The sequence below is a fragment of the Plasmodium brasilianum genome, chromosome 1 (genome assembly GCF_023973825.1).
Source record: "Plasmodium brasilianum strain Bolivian I chromosome 1, whole genome shotgun sequence".
Classification (NCBI taxonomy): Eukaryota; Apicomplexa; class Aconoidasida; order Haemosporida; family Plasmodiidae; genus Plasmodium; species Plasmodium brasilianum.
This window is the reverse complement of record NC_090114.1, coordinates 1,017,216-1,035,713: the sequence shown is the minus strand read 5'-3', so window position 1 is coordinate 1,035,713 and position 18,498 is coordinate 1,017,216. Positions and strand designations below refer to the sequence as shown.

Genomic DNA, 18,498 nt, shown 5'->3' with positions numbered 1-18,498 from the left:
TTTAATCCCCCCCTTTTTTTTTTTTTTTTTTTGTTGTTGTTGTTGTTTCTTTTACAGTTACCATATTATACACTATACTTCTCAAAAATTGTTTGCTTAATTTTTTTTTTTTTTTTTCTTCATTTTACGAAAATGTACAACCTTTTGTTAATTTTTTCACAACATAGGTGTATATATATATGTACAGTTATATTTTTATATGTATATATATTTTTTTTTTTTTTTTTTAATAATTGCAAACCGTAACAACTTTTGTATTTTTCTTGTTTTAAAAAAAAAAAAAAAAAAAAAAAATTATATGATTGTAATTTCTTTCCATGACAAAATGTAAAAACTTGGGAAAAGAAATAAAAACAAAATGAAAAAAAAAAAGAATAAATTATGAATAAAACATCAATTAAATAGGCATAAAATATAGGCGTAAAATAGGCTTAAAATAGGCTTAAAATAGGCGTAAAATAGGCGTAAAATAGGCGTAAAATAGGCGTAAAATAGGCGTAAAATAGGCGTAAAATAGGCGTAAATAGGCGTAAAATAATCGTAAAATTGGCTTAAAATAGGCGTAAAATAGGAGTAAAATAGGCATAATATAGGCGTAAAATAGGAGTAAAATAGGCATAATATAGGCGTAAAATAGGAGTAAAATAGGCATAATATAGGCGTAAAATAGGAGTAGTATAAGCATAAAATAAAAAAAAAGTGGTGCAAAAAACATCGCAAATTGAAGGAGTAGCAAAACGACAAATTAATTCCTAATTCTTAATTCCTTCTTTTGTTATTTCATTGAGCTTTTATTATTTTTAGTTTTATTTTTGCCTTGGTACGCTGTTACGCTTTTACTCTACCACTTCTATATTTTTGCTTTTTATTTTAAAATTTTTGGTTATTGTGTTTTACTTTTTGCGTTTTGTTCTTTATGTTTTGTACTTTATATTTTATGCTTTATATTTTATGCTTTATATTTTATGCTTTATATTTTATGCTTTATATTTTATGCTTTATGCTTTGTTTTTCATTTTTCATTTTGTACTTCACTCTTTCATTATTTAATAGTACTGTACAATATTTTAATTTTTTTTTTTTTTTTTTTTTTTTTTTTTTGTGTGTGTGTGTTACTTCGATATATTTATATATCTAAATATTACATCTCAGGAAGGGCAAATTTGTAAAAATTTGTGTTAAGTATACAGTGCTCCTACATTTTTTTTATTTGTGAACCCTACCCCTATGTATAGTAACTTACATCAGAGTAGATAGATGTACAAAGTAAGGGCACTGCACTCCCACACCTCATCTATGCTCAAGTAGAAAGAAAAAAGAGAGCAAGTGGAACTTCCCGGACGCATATATTTACATACTTACGTGTACATGTATGTGTATATAAATATATGTGTACTCACCCCCATATGCATAAGCTTACACACAAACGCATATGTATATTTGTATAAGTCCATATATATATTTGTATAAGTCCATATATATATTTGTATAAGTCCATATATATATTTGTGCGCGTATATATTTGTGCACGTATATATTTGCGCATGTATATATTTGCGCATGTATATATTTGCGCATGTATATATTTGCGCATGTATATATTTGCGCATGTATATATTTGCGCATGTATATATTTGTGCATGTATGTGCCCTTTGCAGTGTTACCGCCTTTGTGTTAAAATAAAATGAAGACCAGAAATGACAAAAGGACGAACGTCGAGCAAGCGATGAGCGACTACCTGATTAACCTGAGTAATATTTACAAAAACTCTTATGTGTTAAGTGATACTGAAAATAATGAAAAGAAAGTGTGGGGAAAAACAAACTATTCGAAGCTAGAATTAGTGAGGAAGGAAAATAGTATGGCAAGAGGGGGGGGGAGTAGCACTAACCAAATCAGTAGCAGTAGTAACAATAGCAATAAAATGAGTGGAAGTAATATTAGTAGGAACAATAACAGTAGTAATAATAACAATAGCAATAGCAATTGCAATAGTAGCAGCAGTAGAAGTAGAAGTAATAGTGCCGCTACCAACAGCAGTGGTGGTAGTACCAAAGATGATGATTCGAGCGCCGAAAAAAGTAAATCGCAATATTATGAAGATATTATGAATAGCATTTTTACAATAAAAGAAAGAGAAATATATAGGAACATAAAGAGACTAATGAAGAATGAAAAAAATTATTTGGACATTGAAACAAATGAATATTTATATTGTTATGTATTTATATTGGCAATAAAAAAAATATTTTATGAAATTATCTTACAGAAAAAGCAGAATCATATCCTTGAAAAATTAAATCATGAACATGTGCAACAAAAGCAGAAGAATAACATGTCGTCATACTATAATAATGGAGTTTACATCATTTCTAAAGATCAAAAGAAAAAAAGTTTGCTAAAGGAAAACGTCAGTATGGAGTTGAACCATGGGGAAATATTGTACATTGCAAGAAGCAACAGTACAGATGAAACTTCAAAGAATGGAAAGGCTTCTAACAATAACAGTGGTAGTAATGGTTGTTATAAAGGGGGTCATAAGGATTGCAGTAAGGACTATGATAAGGACTGCAAAAAGGAGGAGAGGATACCCCTCGAGCAGTATAAAGCAGACATAGCTGAAGCAAAGAAAAAAATAGGTGATAACACGAATGTAGTCCATTTTGAAATTGTTGATAACGCAGATAATGCTGATGACTACTCCAGAGGAAAAGAGTCTAAAGGGTTTGACGAACCGCATGACGATCTGCAGAATGGTAGTAAGTTAGGTTCCAATTTATATGGAGCAGCATCTCAGACAAATGATGGAAAGAGAGATACAGCAAAGGATGAACAAAACACTGCCACTGGTAGTTCCGCTAACAGTGCCATTAACAAGCGGAGCGGAGAGGGGATTGTGAAGAGGGAGAAGAAAAAGAGCAACACACTAGAAAAGAATTACCTTACATTCATTTTTGAGAAACTGAAAAATAATAAGTCCTATTGGTTAATACCAATTAGCGTTCTTTCGTGCATATACTTGTATTATAAGATGAGGGAAAGGGTTTCAAGCTTCATGTACAACCATTATATGAACATATCGAAATATTTTTCAAGTATGTTTCTGGGAAATAGCATTAGTGGTGATAAGTTAATATATAAAGATTACAATCATTTTTTTTATAATATAAGTAAAAATAATATAAAGGAAATATTATTTAATCCTACAAATAATACATGTAGTTATTTACTAAATAGGAATCAGCCAAAAAGTACAGGCATGATGATGCTGAACCATGGTAGATTGGCCATAGGGGGGAGTGCCAGTGCCTCTACCCCTACAGCTGTTACGTCTACTATTTCCCCAGTTTCTTCATCTGCTTCTACTTCGTCCTCATCTGCTGCTAACAGTGGAAACAACACATACACAATTTACTACAATGATTATATTATGAAATACCTTCTTAAAAATCGATTGTACGAAAATGTAGAGATGAGAGTGGACGAAAAAGTGTTGAAGAACTCCCTTTTCGATATCATTAAGAAAAATATAATTGATATAGTAACGTATAGTTGTTCTCTACTAACTTTTTATTACATATATGAAAAAAGTACGTCCCCCATAAATAATGATTGTTACTCTTTTGATAGAACAAACCAAATGGAGTCATTAAACGAAATAGTATTAAATGAAGAAACGAAAAAAGATATTAAAGCTGTTTTGTTCTTTTTATTATATCCAAAAATATTTGAAGAGAATGACGGAATAAGTTGTAACACTATATTATTTACTGGTGATACAGGTACTGGAAAAAGTTTACTTGCCAAAATTATAGCAAAGGAACTAAACTATGATCTTGTTCACTTATCCGGATCTGCTTTTATAGAGTTATATATAGGTAATGGTGCATCTAAAATTAGAAATTTATTTAAAAAAGCAAAAAAAAATAAAAAATCTGTAGTTATATTTATAGACGAAATTGATAGTATAGGACTAAGTAGAAGTATGAATGATGTTTCCAGTAATCAAAATCATGAATACACACAAACTTTAAATCAGCTACTAGTTGAGATTGATGCGTTGCATGAATACAATAGGGAACAGATGCAGGTAGCATCCGTAGTACCCGTAGCATCTAAATATGGAAAAAGTAGTAGCATATATGGTCGAAGTGGAAGAAGTAGGAGAAGTGGAAACGTACTAATTCATTTAAAAAATAAAATTTTAGACGATTCGAATAGCGAAAATGAACTTGATTTTAAGGAAAAAGAGGATGGATACGATATATTACAATATTACTTGAACAATAATTTAAGTTTATTAGATATTGAAGATATATTTAACCTAAAGAGATATAAAAGGAAAAAATTTATTTTATTTATTGGTGCCACGAATAGATACAAAAACCTAGATTCTGCTTTAATTCGATCAAAACGATTTGACAAAATTATCCACTTTCAACTTCCCAATTTGTTTACTCGAAGGAGGTTATTCGATCTCTACATACAGAAATATGCCACAGGAAAAAACAGTAATTTAACACGAACGTATGAAACTACTACTAATGCATCTACCGATACTAATGTAAACGTAAACAGCACTTGTTGGGATGGAAGCAACAACAGTAAGATGGGAAATATATGCATGAGTGTTGCTCCCATGGATAGTGGCCTATTAGCTAGCGAAATAAGTACACACTTAAATAATCTGGAAAAAATTTCACGCCAAAAGAAAGATAATCTAGTGGAATACAATACATTTGAAGATAAATTTGGACCATATCTTGGTACTCCTCCAATTAGTACTCTTCCACTTGGTTCCCTTCCCTTTGGGGGGAAAGACAAGTACAACAGATTGCTCAGCTCACTTAGCCGTAGAGAAGACGATCGCTCAGGTGGTAGCACCATCGACACGTTCACTCTGTCAATCCTTAGCTATCTCTTTAATTGTGCAGATATAGATCAATTGGTTTACTCCATTAAGGTTAGTAGTTTAATGAAAAGCAATGTAACAACAGGAACACCATTAAAAAGTAGTTATTCGAAAAATATTTTTTATTTACAGAATAACATGAACACTATTATATTTGAAAATCTGTTGTCAGTGCTCCACAAAAAGTTTACTTACGATAATTACGCAGAGAAAATTTTTTGCCAAGGTGATTACGAAGAATTGACTCCATCAATTAATTTCAAATTACTCAATAGTACGCTTTCAGATATAAATTTTGAAGAATATTTAAATCGATTTATAAATTTCTGTAATAAAGAATTGGAAAAAAAAATAGGAGAAAATACTGCTATACCTAGTAAAAAAAAGACAAACAAAATTTCTTTTAACGACTTGTTGTTCTTTTACGATTTAAAAGAAATGAAAAGAAAAGTATGGGGAGTTGGAGGAGACGACGAAGATATAGGTTCATTGCAAAACAATTTTTTCGGGAATACAAAATTTTCTAAGCAAAGCAAAAGCTACCACCTTTTCCTCTTGTGGAAAGCTATTGAGTGTTTCTTCACCACTCTGCATGTAAACTATAAGAAGATAATATGAACTACTGAACTAGGCATCGGCCGAAGGTGCGTTTTGACCGCTTATAAACCACGTATGAACCACCTATGAACTACCTATGAACTACCTATGAACTACCTATGAACTACCTATGAACTACCTATGAACTACCTATGAACTACCTATGAACCATTTTCCAGTCCGTCTTTTGTGCGAATGGATTCAAGAAGCACATCAAGCGCATATTCCTCAAGATTAGCACTTCTATTGTATAGTTATCTCTCATTCGTTTTAAGTTTTAATTTTTCTTTATTATTATACTGCATTATGCTTTGTCACTATTGCATTATGCTTTGTTACTATTACATTATGCTTTGTCCTTATTGCATTATGCTTTGTCCTTATTGCATTATGCTTTGTTACTATTACATTATGCTTTGTCCTTATTGCATTATGCTTTGTCCTTATTGCATTATGCTTTGTTACTATTACATTATGCTTTGTCCTTATTGCATTATGCTTTGTTACTATTACATTATGCTTTGTCCTTATTGCATTATGCTTTGTCCTTATTGTATTATGCTTTGTCCTTATTACATTTTGCTACATCGTTTTTATTGTTTTGCTTCATTACATATATTTTTTTTTTTTTTTTTTTTTTTTTGCATTTAACACACATTTCTCATGGGGGGAAAGTTCACCTCATCCTTGTCCCTCCCCCTCACCCATTTTTAACCAACACTTGTTTTTGTAACATAGGCGAGTACGCTGCATACACTTATATGTATGTGTACACGTTTGTATCAGAGTTTTTCAGTGTTGCCTCTTCCATTCCATTCCATTATTACATAATTTTCAGCTTACATTTCGTACACCAACATGTACTTACACATAACGAAATGTGCGCTGCTAATTCGATGAATGATCTTTACTATATACTCCCTTTTTTTTTATGTTTCTACTGAAAAAAAAAAAAAAAAAAAAAAAAAAAAAAAAAAAAATTTATTTTTTCTATTTTTACGGGAAAAATGAATTTTTGTTCCTTTCAGTTTTGTTTCGTTTTGCTTCCATCGCTTTGACCTTGCTTGATTTGCTATGTTTTACTATGACTTCCCGCATTAATATTTCACCATTTGCTAGTCTTTTTTTTTTTTTTTTTTTTTTTTACATTTTAATTTTCAAGTGCACCATAGTTCAAACGAGAACTCTCTAATGCAAGAGCCTGTAAAAGATCTTATTTATGTTCGTATGTTCTAACCTTTTTGTATTTTTATCTTAAGTAATCTGCCTATTTTTTCTTTATAATATTTCTAAATGAAAAGTTTATGCACGTAGTACTCACAAAAATATACAAATAGTATGGGTATTCCTAAGAAAGTTGGAAGAAAGAAAAAGCGTTCCACCATTAAAAGGAATACACACATATGTGCATACAAATATACATATGTGCATACAAACATACATATGTGGGTATATATTTACTTCTATTTATGAGAGTAAACAAACTAAAAAGAGTTCATGGAGGTATTAGTCCAATGAACAAAATAAAGAATAATGAATGACGAATAACATAGTAAATAGCTTAAATTCTCCGTAATAATAGTAATGATAAAGTACCAAATTAAAAAAAAGGATGTACAAGTAAGAGGGCGCCATTTAGTACCTTCACAAAAAATAGGCATAAACCTCACACCATAGGGGAAAAAGAATGGGGAAATACAAAAAAAAAAAAAAATGCACATGTTTATAAGTATATATGTATGTATTTGTGCATATGTATGTATTTGTGCATATGTATGTATTTGTGCATATGTATGTATTTGTGCATATGTATGTATTTGTGCATATGTATGTATTTGTGCATATGTATGTATTTGTGCATATGTATGTATTTGTGCATATGTATGTATTTGTGCATATGTATGTATTTGTGCTTATGTATTTTTGTGTATGTATTTGTGTGTATGTATTTGTGCGTATGTATTTGTGCGTATGTATTTGTGCGTATGTATTTGTGCGTATGTATTTGTGCGTATGTATTTGTATGTATACATTTTTATACATATGTATACGCTTTTATATGTACATGCATGTATATGCGTGTGCTTATGAAAACGAGGGCGAAAAAGGAAAGAACGCAAGAGTAAAATGATAGTCGTAAGTGCGGACAGCCACATTAAGAGCTCCATATTTATAATTGATATATACATTAACCAACTAAATAATTTAACAAAATTTGTAAAAACGCTCATTCATGTGGAAAAAGAGAAAACAGTTTGTAAAGAAGCATATACATGTACGAACATATGTAGCGAAAAAAAGAATAAGGAGGAAAGGTTATCTAACATAATTAATTTAGACGAAATATTAGGAAACAAAACTAAGTTCACCCATGTAATACTAAAAGAAGCTCTTAAGCAAATAAAAGGAATAGAAAAATACAATAAATTGAGAAAACGTTATTCTAAATGCTTGAATAGGCTAAAAGAAATTAGATATAAAGTAAAACTAAAAAAAATATTTATTGAACAAATTTTGAGAAATGTTAATAAAGAATATGAAAATTTCTTATATGACTTAAGACAGATATACATTAAAATTAATAGCATACAAATTAGTAAACTTATCTACAGAACAGATCTTTCCCATCAGAATAACGATAAAGGATATAAATCATACAAACCTGTGAGAGAAGTATACACTACGTTATTATATATTTTCAACCTAAAAATAGAAGCAGCTCTAAATTATGTGTACAATTTTTGTAAACACGTTAATGATGCAATAAATGCCGAAATTACAGAAATCTGTTCTGCCTTGTGCAGTCAGTATGTTTTCTCCTCCGCATATTTCAGGTATGAGTTGCGAGGCCGCGCAAAAGAAAAATTTATGATAAAACAAATACCACCGAAAGAAAAAAAAAAAAAAAAAAAAAGCACAGCGAAATAACGATAGAAACGGCAAAACGAAATAACGATAGAAACGGAAAAGCGAAATAACGATAGAAACGGCAAAGCGAAATAACGATAGAAACGGCAAAACGAAATAACGATAGAAACGGCAAAACGAAATAACGATAGAAACGGCAAAACGAAATAACGATAGAAACGGAAAAGCGAAATAACGATAAAAACGGCAAAGCGATATAATGATAAAAATGACAAAATTACAAAGTGTATGATCTTCCTTACTCCCCCCCAAACACACACACATCATGAACCCCATTTACTCATCCCATTTTTTCTCTTTTGTCTTGTTTAGGAGAAGGAGGAAATATATAAAAAAAAATTTGAGGGCACTGTTTGCTTACCAGAATAAGTAATTAAAAGACGTGCTAAAAATTATGAAAGTGGGTACATGTATATAAATGCACACTCAAGTACATATATATGTTTCTGTACTCATGTATATCTGTCTGTGCTGATGTATATGCATATATGCACTGGCTTGGTGAAATTTTCCTCCTGTTGTACCATGCCCTTTACCTTAGATCCGCACCTCGTTTCATTAACTCAACTTGGCAGTCTATGAAGGATATACCAAGTGATGCAAACTATGTTCATAAGAATTACGAAGCATGTAGGTATCATACGGAAGAGAACGTATGGTTTCATCAAAAAAACGAAAGGAGAAGATATGTAAGTTATAGTAATAGTTACTTCCATATTCGTAGTACTGGCATGCATGGCAGTAGGAACAGTTCATCAAGTAGCGGCGTGGGCAGCTTAATACGATGTAATAAGGATGTTTCATATATTGATAATGATGGTGATAATGATGGTGATAATGATGATTATAATGATGATAATAATGATGATAATAATGATGATAATAATGATGATAATAATGATGATAATAATGATGATAATAATGATGATAATAATGAGAATGCTGAAGATGCGCAAAGAAAAAAGAACACCCATCATTTTGAAAAAGCAAACGCGAAGAATGGAAAAAATGAATATATGATTCCTAATATAGAGAAGGTTACCACCTTTAAAAAAAGAGCAATCTATACATATAATAAACCGACGGACTCTACCGAAATACACAAAAGCGAAGTTAAAAGGAAGTCATCATCAGTAGATAACAGTGTGAAGAACATGAAAAAGTAAATTGTTTGAATAATTCTAAATGAAATTTGCACGAGTCTTATTATTTTTCTTTTTTTTTGTGCGTTCTAACCGAAGTTTAATCGCCTGCGCGTGTGCATATATGGCTGCGTTTCTTACATATAGTGCATTTACAGCATGCTTATATATATATACATATACATATACCTACATACATATACACACATACATATACCTACATACATATACACACATACATATACCTACATATACACACATACATATACACACATACATATACCTACATATACACACATACATATACACACATACATATACATATACACACACACATATACACGTGAATGTCTTTTTTTTTCCTGTTCAGATTTAATGTAAATGAAAAGAGAAGAGCTTGCATGATTTATGTAAGGCAAAAAAAAAGAGTAATTCGTCTTTACAACCCTACTACATTTTAGTTCATAATTTTTTTCATTTCCCGTCGCATCCCATCCTTGGACATATACTCTACATTTAGTTTTATGCATAAGATCATGCATACACTTATGCACATATATGTACATATGTGCATGTGTGTAATCATGTTAACTCCTTTTCAGACAGCGAAATTGTATAAAGAGCTCGATCGACGTTTCAAGCATAGTAAGAAATTTATTTACTTGTCCCTTCAAAGTGTTTTTGTAAAACAGGTATGCGCAAACATTTGAACAAAATTCTGAATGTATAAGAATTGTTAAATTATGCACACGTTAATGTGACTACATTTGCTATCCTTGTGTGCATATTTATCTATACATGTGCATGTATAAACACGCACACATGTAGATGTGTACGTATGCATTATGTACGTATATATATATATATATATATATATTTTTTTTTTTTTTTTTTTGTGCTTGTTTTTTTCCCGTTTCAAGGATAAAAAAGCGATGCTCCTTATTACACATGTGCTTAATTATTACGACAGCATCATCAAGTTAAATGCCTTCTTTTACAAGTCCTTAAAATCGTTTATTTACGTAAGTTTTAAAAAAATTGCTCAAAAGGAAACTATAAATACCTGCACACGTGCATATGTTTACGTATATATTTTTGCATATATACCAACATGCATATGCACAAACGTGTATACATACAAAATACACATCAAGAGCGGCCTTTACTTGGATGAACATTATATGTTCCTTCCTCCCTCCCTTTTCTGTTAAACCATTTTTACAGGATTATCAGTTCTCAAGAGAAAAAGAAAGGAAGGTTAGAATATGCTTTAAAAAAAAAAAAATTAGCAGTTAAATGGAACGTAAATGGATATTTAATGATGAACGATGAATGATGCTCAAAAATGGGTATACATTTGCAGTGAGAGTTCATCATAATTATTTATTTTATTTTTATTATATTTTTATTATATTTTTATTTTACTTTTATTTTACTTTTATTTTACTTTTATTTTATTTTGCAGAAACATCTTTTGATGGAGATATACATGTTAAGCAATTTGCAGACGAAGAATATGCGTACAACCATTCGGAAGTACAAATATGAAATTAAACATTTGAACAAAACATTTTGTGAACATAATTTTTTCCCCACATTCATGTAATACACCATAAAATTATGATAGCTTGTTCATTTTGGAATTAATGAATACGCACATATAAGTTATCATGATTTTATTTTTTTATCCGTACCCTTTATGTTTATATACCCATAGACGGCAACGTCAATATCGTGCGCGTGTCAATACGCACACCTGTAAATATATATATGTGTGAAGCATGCCTTTCTTTTTCTTTTTTTTTTTTCTGTTACTCCTATTTTCTTCTTTTTTTACTCCTATTTTCTTCTCTTTTTACTCCTATTTTCTTCTTTTTTTACTCCTATTTTCTTCTCTTTTTACTCCTATTTTCTTCTTTTTTTACTCCTATTTTCTTCTTTTTTTACTCCCTTTTTTTTCTTTCTTTACTCCCTTTTTTTTCTTTCCTTACTCTTTTTTTATTCCACGTTAATTCCCCCTTTATTGTCCCTTTCAGGTCTCAGTTGTCCCTCTTCCTTGGGTTAGACAAGGATAGCTGTGTCAGTATTACCGACCATCTTAATAATATGGAAGTAAAACAAATTAACAAGTAAAAAAAGAAAAAAAATAGAAAAAAAATAGAAAAAAAACAGAAAAAAAATAGAAAAAAAATAAGCTATACAACATCCTTATATTGAGTTAATCCGTTATATGCACGAAACATTACCTCCGTTTTCATAATGCACTAAAAGGGTATATGCGCACGTACGCAAACACGCATAATACATATACATACATATATGCGCGTCAAAGTGGTACATCTTATCTCATATATTATTTTTTTTTTTTTTTCCCACATATTAATCTACATATATATATATATATATATATATATATATATATACAGAAATGCAACTAGCACGACGGGTAAACATTTCGTATATGAAAAGACGAAAATTATATATAAGTACAGTGTTCTGAGTAATACACTTCAAATATATATATGTATATGTGTATATATGTGAACTACCAATATATGAAATCATTTCTGGATCATACAAATATGCACTCAATAAACATGTTATATCCTTTTTTTTTTTTTTTTTTTTTTTTTTTTTTTTCAAGCAATAACACTGTTCAAATGGAGCGAACACACGAAAATAAAAACTCATTCATTCTTAAAATGTGCACACCAACTACTTAAAAAAGCAGAGGTAATAATGACAAGTAGCGCGTGGGAGAGGGAAACAGTGGTATGCGCGCTGCACATGTACAAGTATACATACATATATATATATATATATATATATGTGTGTATATATATATATGTATGCACATACGTATATACCACACACTTTTAATGCTCACCTTTTTCCACAATTCTCTACCCCCTTTTGCAAATTCAGCAATTCAACATGAAAGATATTCTACTGTTTCCATATGACCTTTTTTTCAAGTAACTCTTTTAAATGATAAAGCTCGAATTGAAAACAGACAACAATAACTTCGTTTGACGCATAAAAATAAAAAATGATAAAAAAAAAAAAAGAGATGGAGAGTGAAAAGAAGGGAGCTAGAAAGAGTATATACATATCCTTCCATTTTTCTCTTTTTAAAAAAGTATATATATATACGTACATATATATATATACATATATACATATAACATATATACATATAACATAAATACATATAACATATATACATATAACATATATACATATAACATAAATACATATATACATATAACATAAATACATATATACATATAACATATATACATATAACATAAATACATATATACATATAACATAAATACATATATACATATAACATAAATACATATAACATATATACATATAATATTTATATGTATGGAAACCCACTTTTCCCTTTTAGCGATTTAATTGAAGAGCAATATAACGAGTCCAACATAATTCGACAATTACTTTTAGAATTGTCAAAAATTTTTACAAAATATAGATACCCCACTACACAGAATGAAAAAGGAAATATTTTTTCTGTTCATCTGAGAAGTAAGAAAAGATAAAGAAAAAAAAAAAAAGTTTATTCATAAAAAATATACGGCATGTCTATGTTTATGAATGCATACGTGCACATATATCCATACATACGTATATATCCATACATACGTATATATATATATATATATATATATATATACGTACATATAGGGACAATGAAAACCCTTTTCCATCATCATAATGCATATATCGTACAAAATATAAGTCTATAACTATAAAAAAAAAAAATTATAGCAGTTAATGGGAAGTCATAGTCATCTATTCGCTACTATATATATATATATATATATATATAAAAGAAGCAATTATATAATATATAAACTTCTACGTATGCATGCTTATATGTACTTAAAATAAATAATTGTATGAACAATGTTTGTTTGAGTAAAATATTTTTGTATGTATACATTCATATGCAATTTAATGGAGAACATCATATGAGGCATGCATAACACATATATATATATATATATATATATACATGTAACATTTATATGTGCATTTACATTTTATTTATACGTATTTATGAACATATATATTTGTATGTACATATTTTTGCACAATGGAAAACAGAGTGAGGCAAAAACTTTAATGCATGCACAAATCGGCTTAACACTGTAGGTTTGTACATAAATATATATTAAAAACAAATACAAGTCGGGAAAAAAATTGGGATGTACAAAAAAAGAACTATTTTTGCATACATGATGGATATATAATCACATGGGATTAATTAAAAAAAAAAAGAAAAAAAAAAGCATATATATCTATATTATATATATATATATATATATATATATATATATTTATTCATATGGTTCCATAAATACATAAATAATATACATGTATACATTATACATATTATATATGTACAAAAGAAATGCTTGGGAGGGACTTATAGAGGAACAAATGTAGGCGCATGCAGTAGTGCTTATATATATATATATTTCTTAATTTCACTGAAAATATATACGAAAATATATACCGTTATAAATATTTAGATAAATATATACATATATACATACATATATATATATAATTACATAATGATGTATGTATGTTCCTGAAGCAAGTTTAACATATGCATATAAATAGTACTAAATGGTACTATATAGGGGGGCTATAAAGGAACATAAAAAGAAAAAAAAAATAAAAGAAAATAAAAGAATCATGTAGAAAAATTTTATATCATTGCATTGTATTTATTATTATATATATACTTTAGTTGTAAATTAGAGGGATAATTAAATGTAAAACGTTAATTATAAAAAATGCATAGTTCAAAAATAAAAAATTTTCCCAAAAGAAAAATATATTATTGAATAAATTATATTCATGAAGAATAGCAGAATTCACAATTTGAACAATTTATTATAGAAAAAAAAAAAAAAAAAAAAAAAAAAAAAAATCTTACAATGTATTTATAAAAAATTTTTTTTTTTTTTTTTTTTTTTTTTAAATAAGCAAGAATTTGTTAAAATTGCCTTTTTGATCTTAAAAAAAAAAAAATAGTCTTTATAAAACATACATACAATATGTACAAAAATATATTCATGTACATATATATATGTAAAAATATATACATACATATGCATACCTATATGTAGAAGTATACCTATATGTAGAAGTATACCTATATGTAGAAGTATACCTATATGTAGAAGTATACCTATATGTAGAAGTATACCTATATGTAGAAGTATACCTATATGTAGAAGTATACATATATGTAGAACTGTACATATATGTAGAAGTGTACATATATGTAGAAGTGTACATATATGTAGAAATATACATATATGGAGAAGTATACATTTATGTAGAAATATACATATTTACAATTATATTTTACCTTATATATATATATATATATATATGCATATTTGTATACATGTATATGTACGTGCTGCACTGTATACTAACAATACACGCCGACCTCGATCCTTCTGCCAGGAAAATGCATCATTACAGATAACATAGTGAAGAATAAAATTATTCATTTTTTAAAAGGAACAAATAAATTGAAAAATATTTGCCAAGGATTTGTTGAAAACGGAGCTGACTTTGTACATACGAATAGTAATAGTAATAACACTAGTTCAAGTTTACTTTTAAAAAATAGAAAAAAAAAAAAGGATATGTTAAATGAAATAAAAAATGCTGTTCAGAATGAAAATTTAAATAGCATGAATTGTTATAATAATGTAAACCAAGGAATTTATTTTGATGAATATGTACCTCCATCGAGATTGACCTCGGAGGTGCTGACTGAAAATATTAGAACAGAAATTTCTTCAAAAATACGGAAAGATTTAGTTGCAAGGTATAAAGACGTTTGTATATTTGATGAAGATGAATGCAAAACAAAAGAAAAAATAATAGGAAATGTCCAAGGTGTTGCTCAGGGGGTGGAACTGGATGCACAAGTTGAGGAGGGTGATATAGAAGTGAAAGAGGCACATGGGGTATTAGAAGTACAAGTGGAAATGGAAGCTCAGGAAGACGCTACAGATAAACAGGAGGAGGTTAAGGAAGCACAAATGAAAGAGAAAGAGGAAATAAGAGAATTACAAGAAGTGAAAGAACTAGAAGAAGTGAAAGGGAAAGAAGAGGTGGAAGAATTAGAAGAAGTGAAAGGGCAAGAAGAGGTGGAAGAATTAGAAGAAGTGAAAGGGCAAGAAGAGGTGGAAGAATTAGAAGAAGTGAAAGGGCAAGAAGAGGTGGAAGAATTAGAAGAAGTGAAAGGGCAAGAAGAGGTAGAAGAATTACAAGTGAAAGAACAAGAAATGAAAAAGCAAGAAGTTAAAGAATTAGAAGAAGTGAAAGAGCAAGAAGAGGTAGAAGAATTACAAGTGAAAGAACAAGAAATGAAAAAGCAAGAAGTTAAAGAATTACAAGAAGTAAAAGAAACACAAGAAGAGGTAAAAGATGCACAAGAAGAGGTAAAAGATGCACAAGATGTGAAAGAGAAAGAAGAAGTGAAGGAAGTACAGGAGGAACTGAAAGAAGCACAAGAAAAAGCAAAAGAAACTGCAGAAGCAAAAGAAGTACAAGAGGAATCGAAAGAAGCACAGGGAGAAGCGAAATCACAAGAGGAATCGAAAGCACAAGAGATGGCAGTAACAGAGGCGCAAACGGATATAGGGGTAAAAGCACGACAGGAACAAAAGGAATCGTATGATTATAGTGCGTTATTGCTAGAGGATCTGAGTGACGATGTGCTAATGTTAATTAAAAAAAAATATGAAGAAAGAAAGAGATTGCAGTCAACAATAAAAACAGATAAATTTTTTAGTTGTGGAAGAATTTATCCACTCAGTTATGTTAAAAAAGAGGGGGAACCGGAGAAGTTAGAGAAGTCAGAGAAGCAGGAGGAGCCGGATAAGGTAGACATACTGGACGATAAAATCGAAGGTGCATTAGCACCTCCGGAAGTAAGTAAAGAAACCAGTAGAGTTTCTGCGGAGGGACCGCTTATACCAGACGACAGTTTTACGTACCGATTATCTGCAAAAGAAGATTTCGATGCAATAGTAAGGAGCTCCATAAGTACATACAGTTGTGCCTTATCAAAGAAGATACTAATTCAAGGAAAGATATGTATAACTCATGATAGTGTATATTTCATTTCTCTATTTAATGCTTTTTTTTCAAAAAATTCGGTAGTAAGAATAAATTACGATGCTATACAATTAGTAGAGAAAATATCTTCTTTTCATTTTATTCCAAATGCTCTTAAAGTTGTAACAAAAAATAAATCATTCTTATTCACTTCATTTGTGCATAGAGACCATGCTTATAACGTGATAAATGATATGATTCGGAACTACAATAATGTAGGTGAAATTCCTAAAAAGGGTATAGTGATTGATAGCAATGAAGAATTAGTTGATGATGATGATGAAGAGATAAAGGAAGAAGTACAGGAAGAAGTAGAGGAAAAGCATGACCATGAACAGGAAAAAAGCGTAAAAGCAAGGGAAGGCACTCCAAATATAGAGGAAGGTCTACGAAGGACTAACTACATTTTTGGGGGCAACTTAAAAGAAGCAGATGAACAACCAGGTGATGATGTGACAAATGTAATAACTGACAAATTGGATAGGGGTGTTAAGATAGAATCTAGAAAGAATGCTCTACCAATGAAAATTAGTTCTAAAGAAGAAGATATTTTAAAGGAAAAGAAATATATACAATGTAATAATCATATAGATAGTCTTTATATACATGAATATTATTTTAAGCAATTATTTTTAGACATTTTTTCTAAATTTGATAATGATAATCCTTTAGTTAGAAACGTATTGGAAAAAAATCCAAAAAATTTAAATTATGATAATTTACGAAATTTAGATAAAATATATGAACAAAATAAATTTTTCACTTGTGAATTTTTATATAATGTTTCTTTATTTGATGATGATAAAAAAAAAAAAGTATTTGGAATGCCATCCAGATCGAATGTGAAAGAAAAATTAAGTTTTTTCTTTTTTGAAAATAACATAATTATTCAAAAAGTTTTAGTTCTGTTATGTAATGTTCCACTTGCTGGATGCTTCCACACAGTTGTTACTGTACATATGCATAACGTTGTAGGTGATAAAGGGAACCAGGTTAGGCATAACAATGAGCACCATAATAATACACATATTGATTTTTTTTATGATATTTCTTTTGTTAAACATACCTTTTTTAAGGGTCAAATAAAAAGTAATGCAATGCCAGAGTTAGAAAAATCTCTAATAAACTTAAAGAGATACACTACTGAAGCTATTAAAAAGAGATATAAAAAATGTAATATCCATAAAAAGGAGGATGGGTATAATTATTATTATGATAATGACGTTGTACACAAAACTGAACGTTATAATGCTATGCAGACAAATGAAGACAGCAGAAGACCCATAAGGGACGAAGAAAACATCATATCTATGGTTGAAAATCCTAGATTCGAAATTGACGAAATTTCGATCTATCCAAAGGACTTTATAAATGAGATGAGCACTGTTAGTACTCTATTTTCGAAATGTAGCACTGCAAGGGATAGTGTGATAAGTTACTTTAACAAACATGTGGACTTCTCCCCCCAGAATTTGACGAATAATATAGGTAATGGAAAAAAAAGAAAAAAAAGAAAAAAAAGAAATACCACGCACGGGTGAATGTGCATTTTTTCCGAGTCTGCATAATGCAGTTCATTCGCGTAAATTTTGTGTAATTCCGCGTAATTCTGCGTAATTCTGCGTAATTCTGCGTAATTCTGCGTAATTTTACGTAATTTTGCGTAATTTTGCGTAATTTCGTTTAATTTTGTTTAATTTCGTTTAATTTTGTTTAATTTCGTTTAATTTTGT

General features: G+C 29.5%; 2 protein-coding genes across 2 annotated transcripts; both read left to right on the top strand.

The window, feature by feature from the left end:
• Positions 1 to 1,685: 1,685 nt before the first annotated feature.
• On the top strand, positions 1,686 to 5,531 carry MKS88_000539 (AAA family ATPase; the record flags this gene model as incomplete). The annotated part of the gene is made up of 1 exon (XM_067216514.1): positions 1,686 to 5,531. One exon carries the CDS (start codon positions 1,686 to 1,688, stop codon positions 5,529 to 5,531), a length of 3,846 nt encoding a protein of 1,281 aa, XP_067075774.1.
• A 2,106-nt stretch (positions 5,532 to 7,637) lies between these two features.
• On the top strand, positions 7,638 to 18,306 carry MKS88_000538 (uncharacterized protein; the record flags this gene model as incomplete). Its single annotated transcript, XM_067216504.1, has 12 exons — positions 7,638 to 8,344; positions 8,751 to 8,807; positions 8,980 to 9,600; positions 9,951 to 9,990; positions 10,183 to 10,272; positions 10,501 to 10,602; positions 10,805 to 10,837; positions 11,046 to 11,182; positions 11,617 to 11,692; positions 12,506 to 12,555; positions 12,999 to 13,135; positions 15,098 to 18,306. The coding sequence occupies 12 exons, from the start codon at positions 7,638 to 7,640 to the stop codon at positions 18,304 to 18,306; spliced, it is 5,259 nt and encodes a 1,752-aa protein (XP_067075773.1).
• Positions 18,307 to 18,498: the final 192 nt, after the last annotated feature.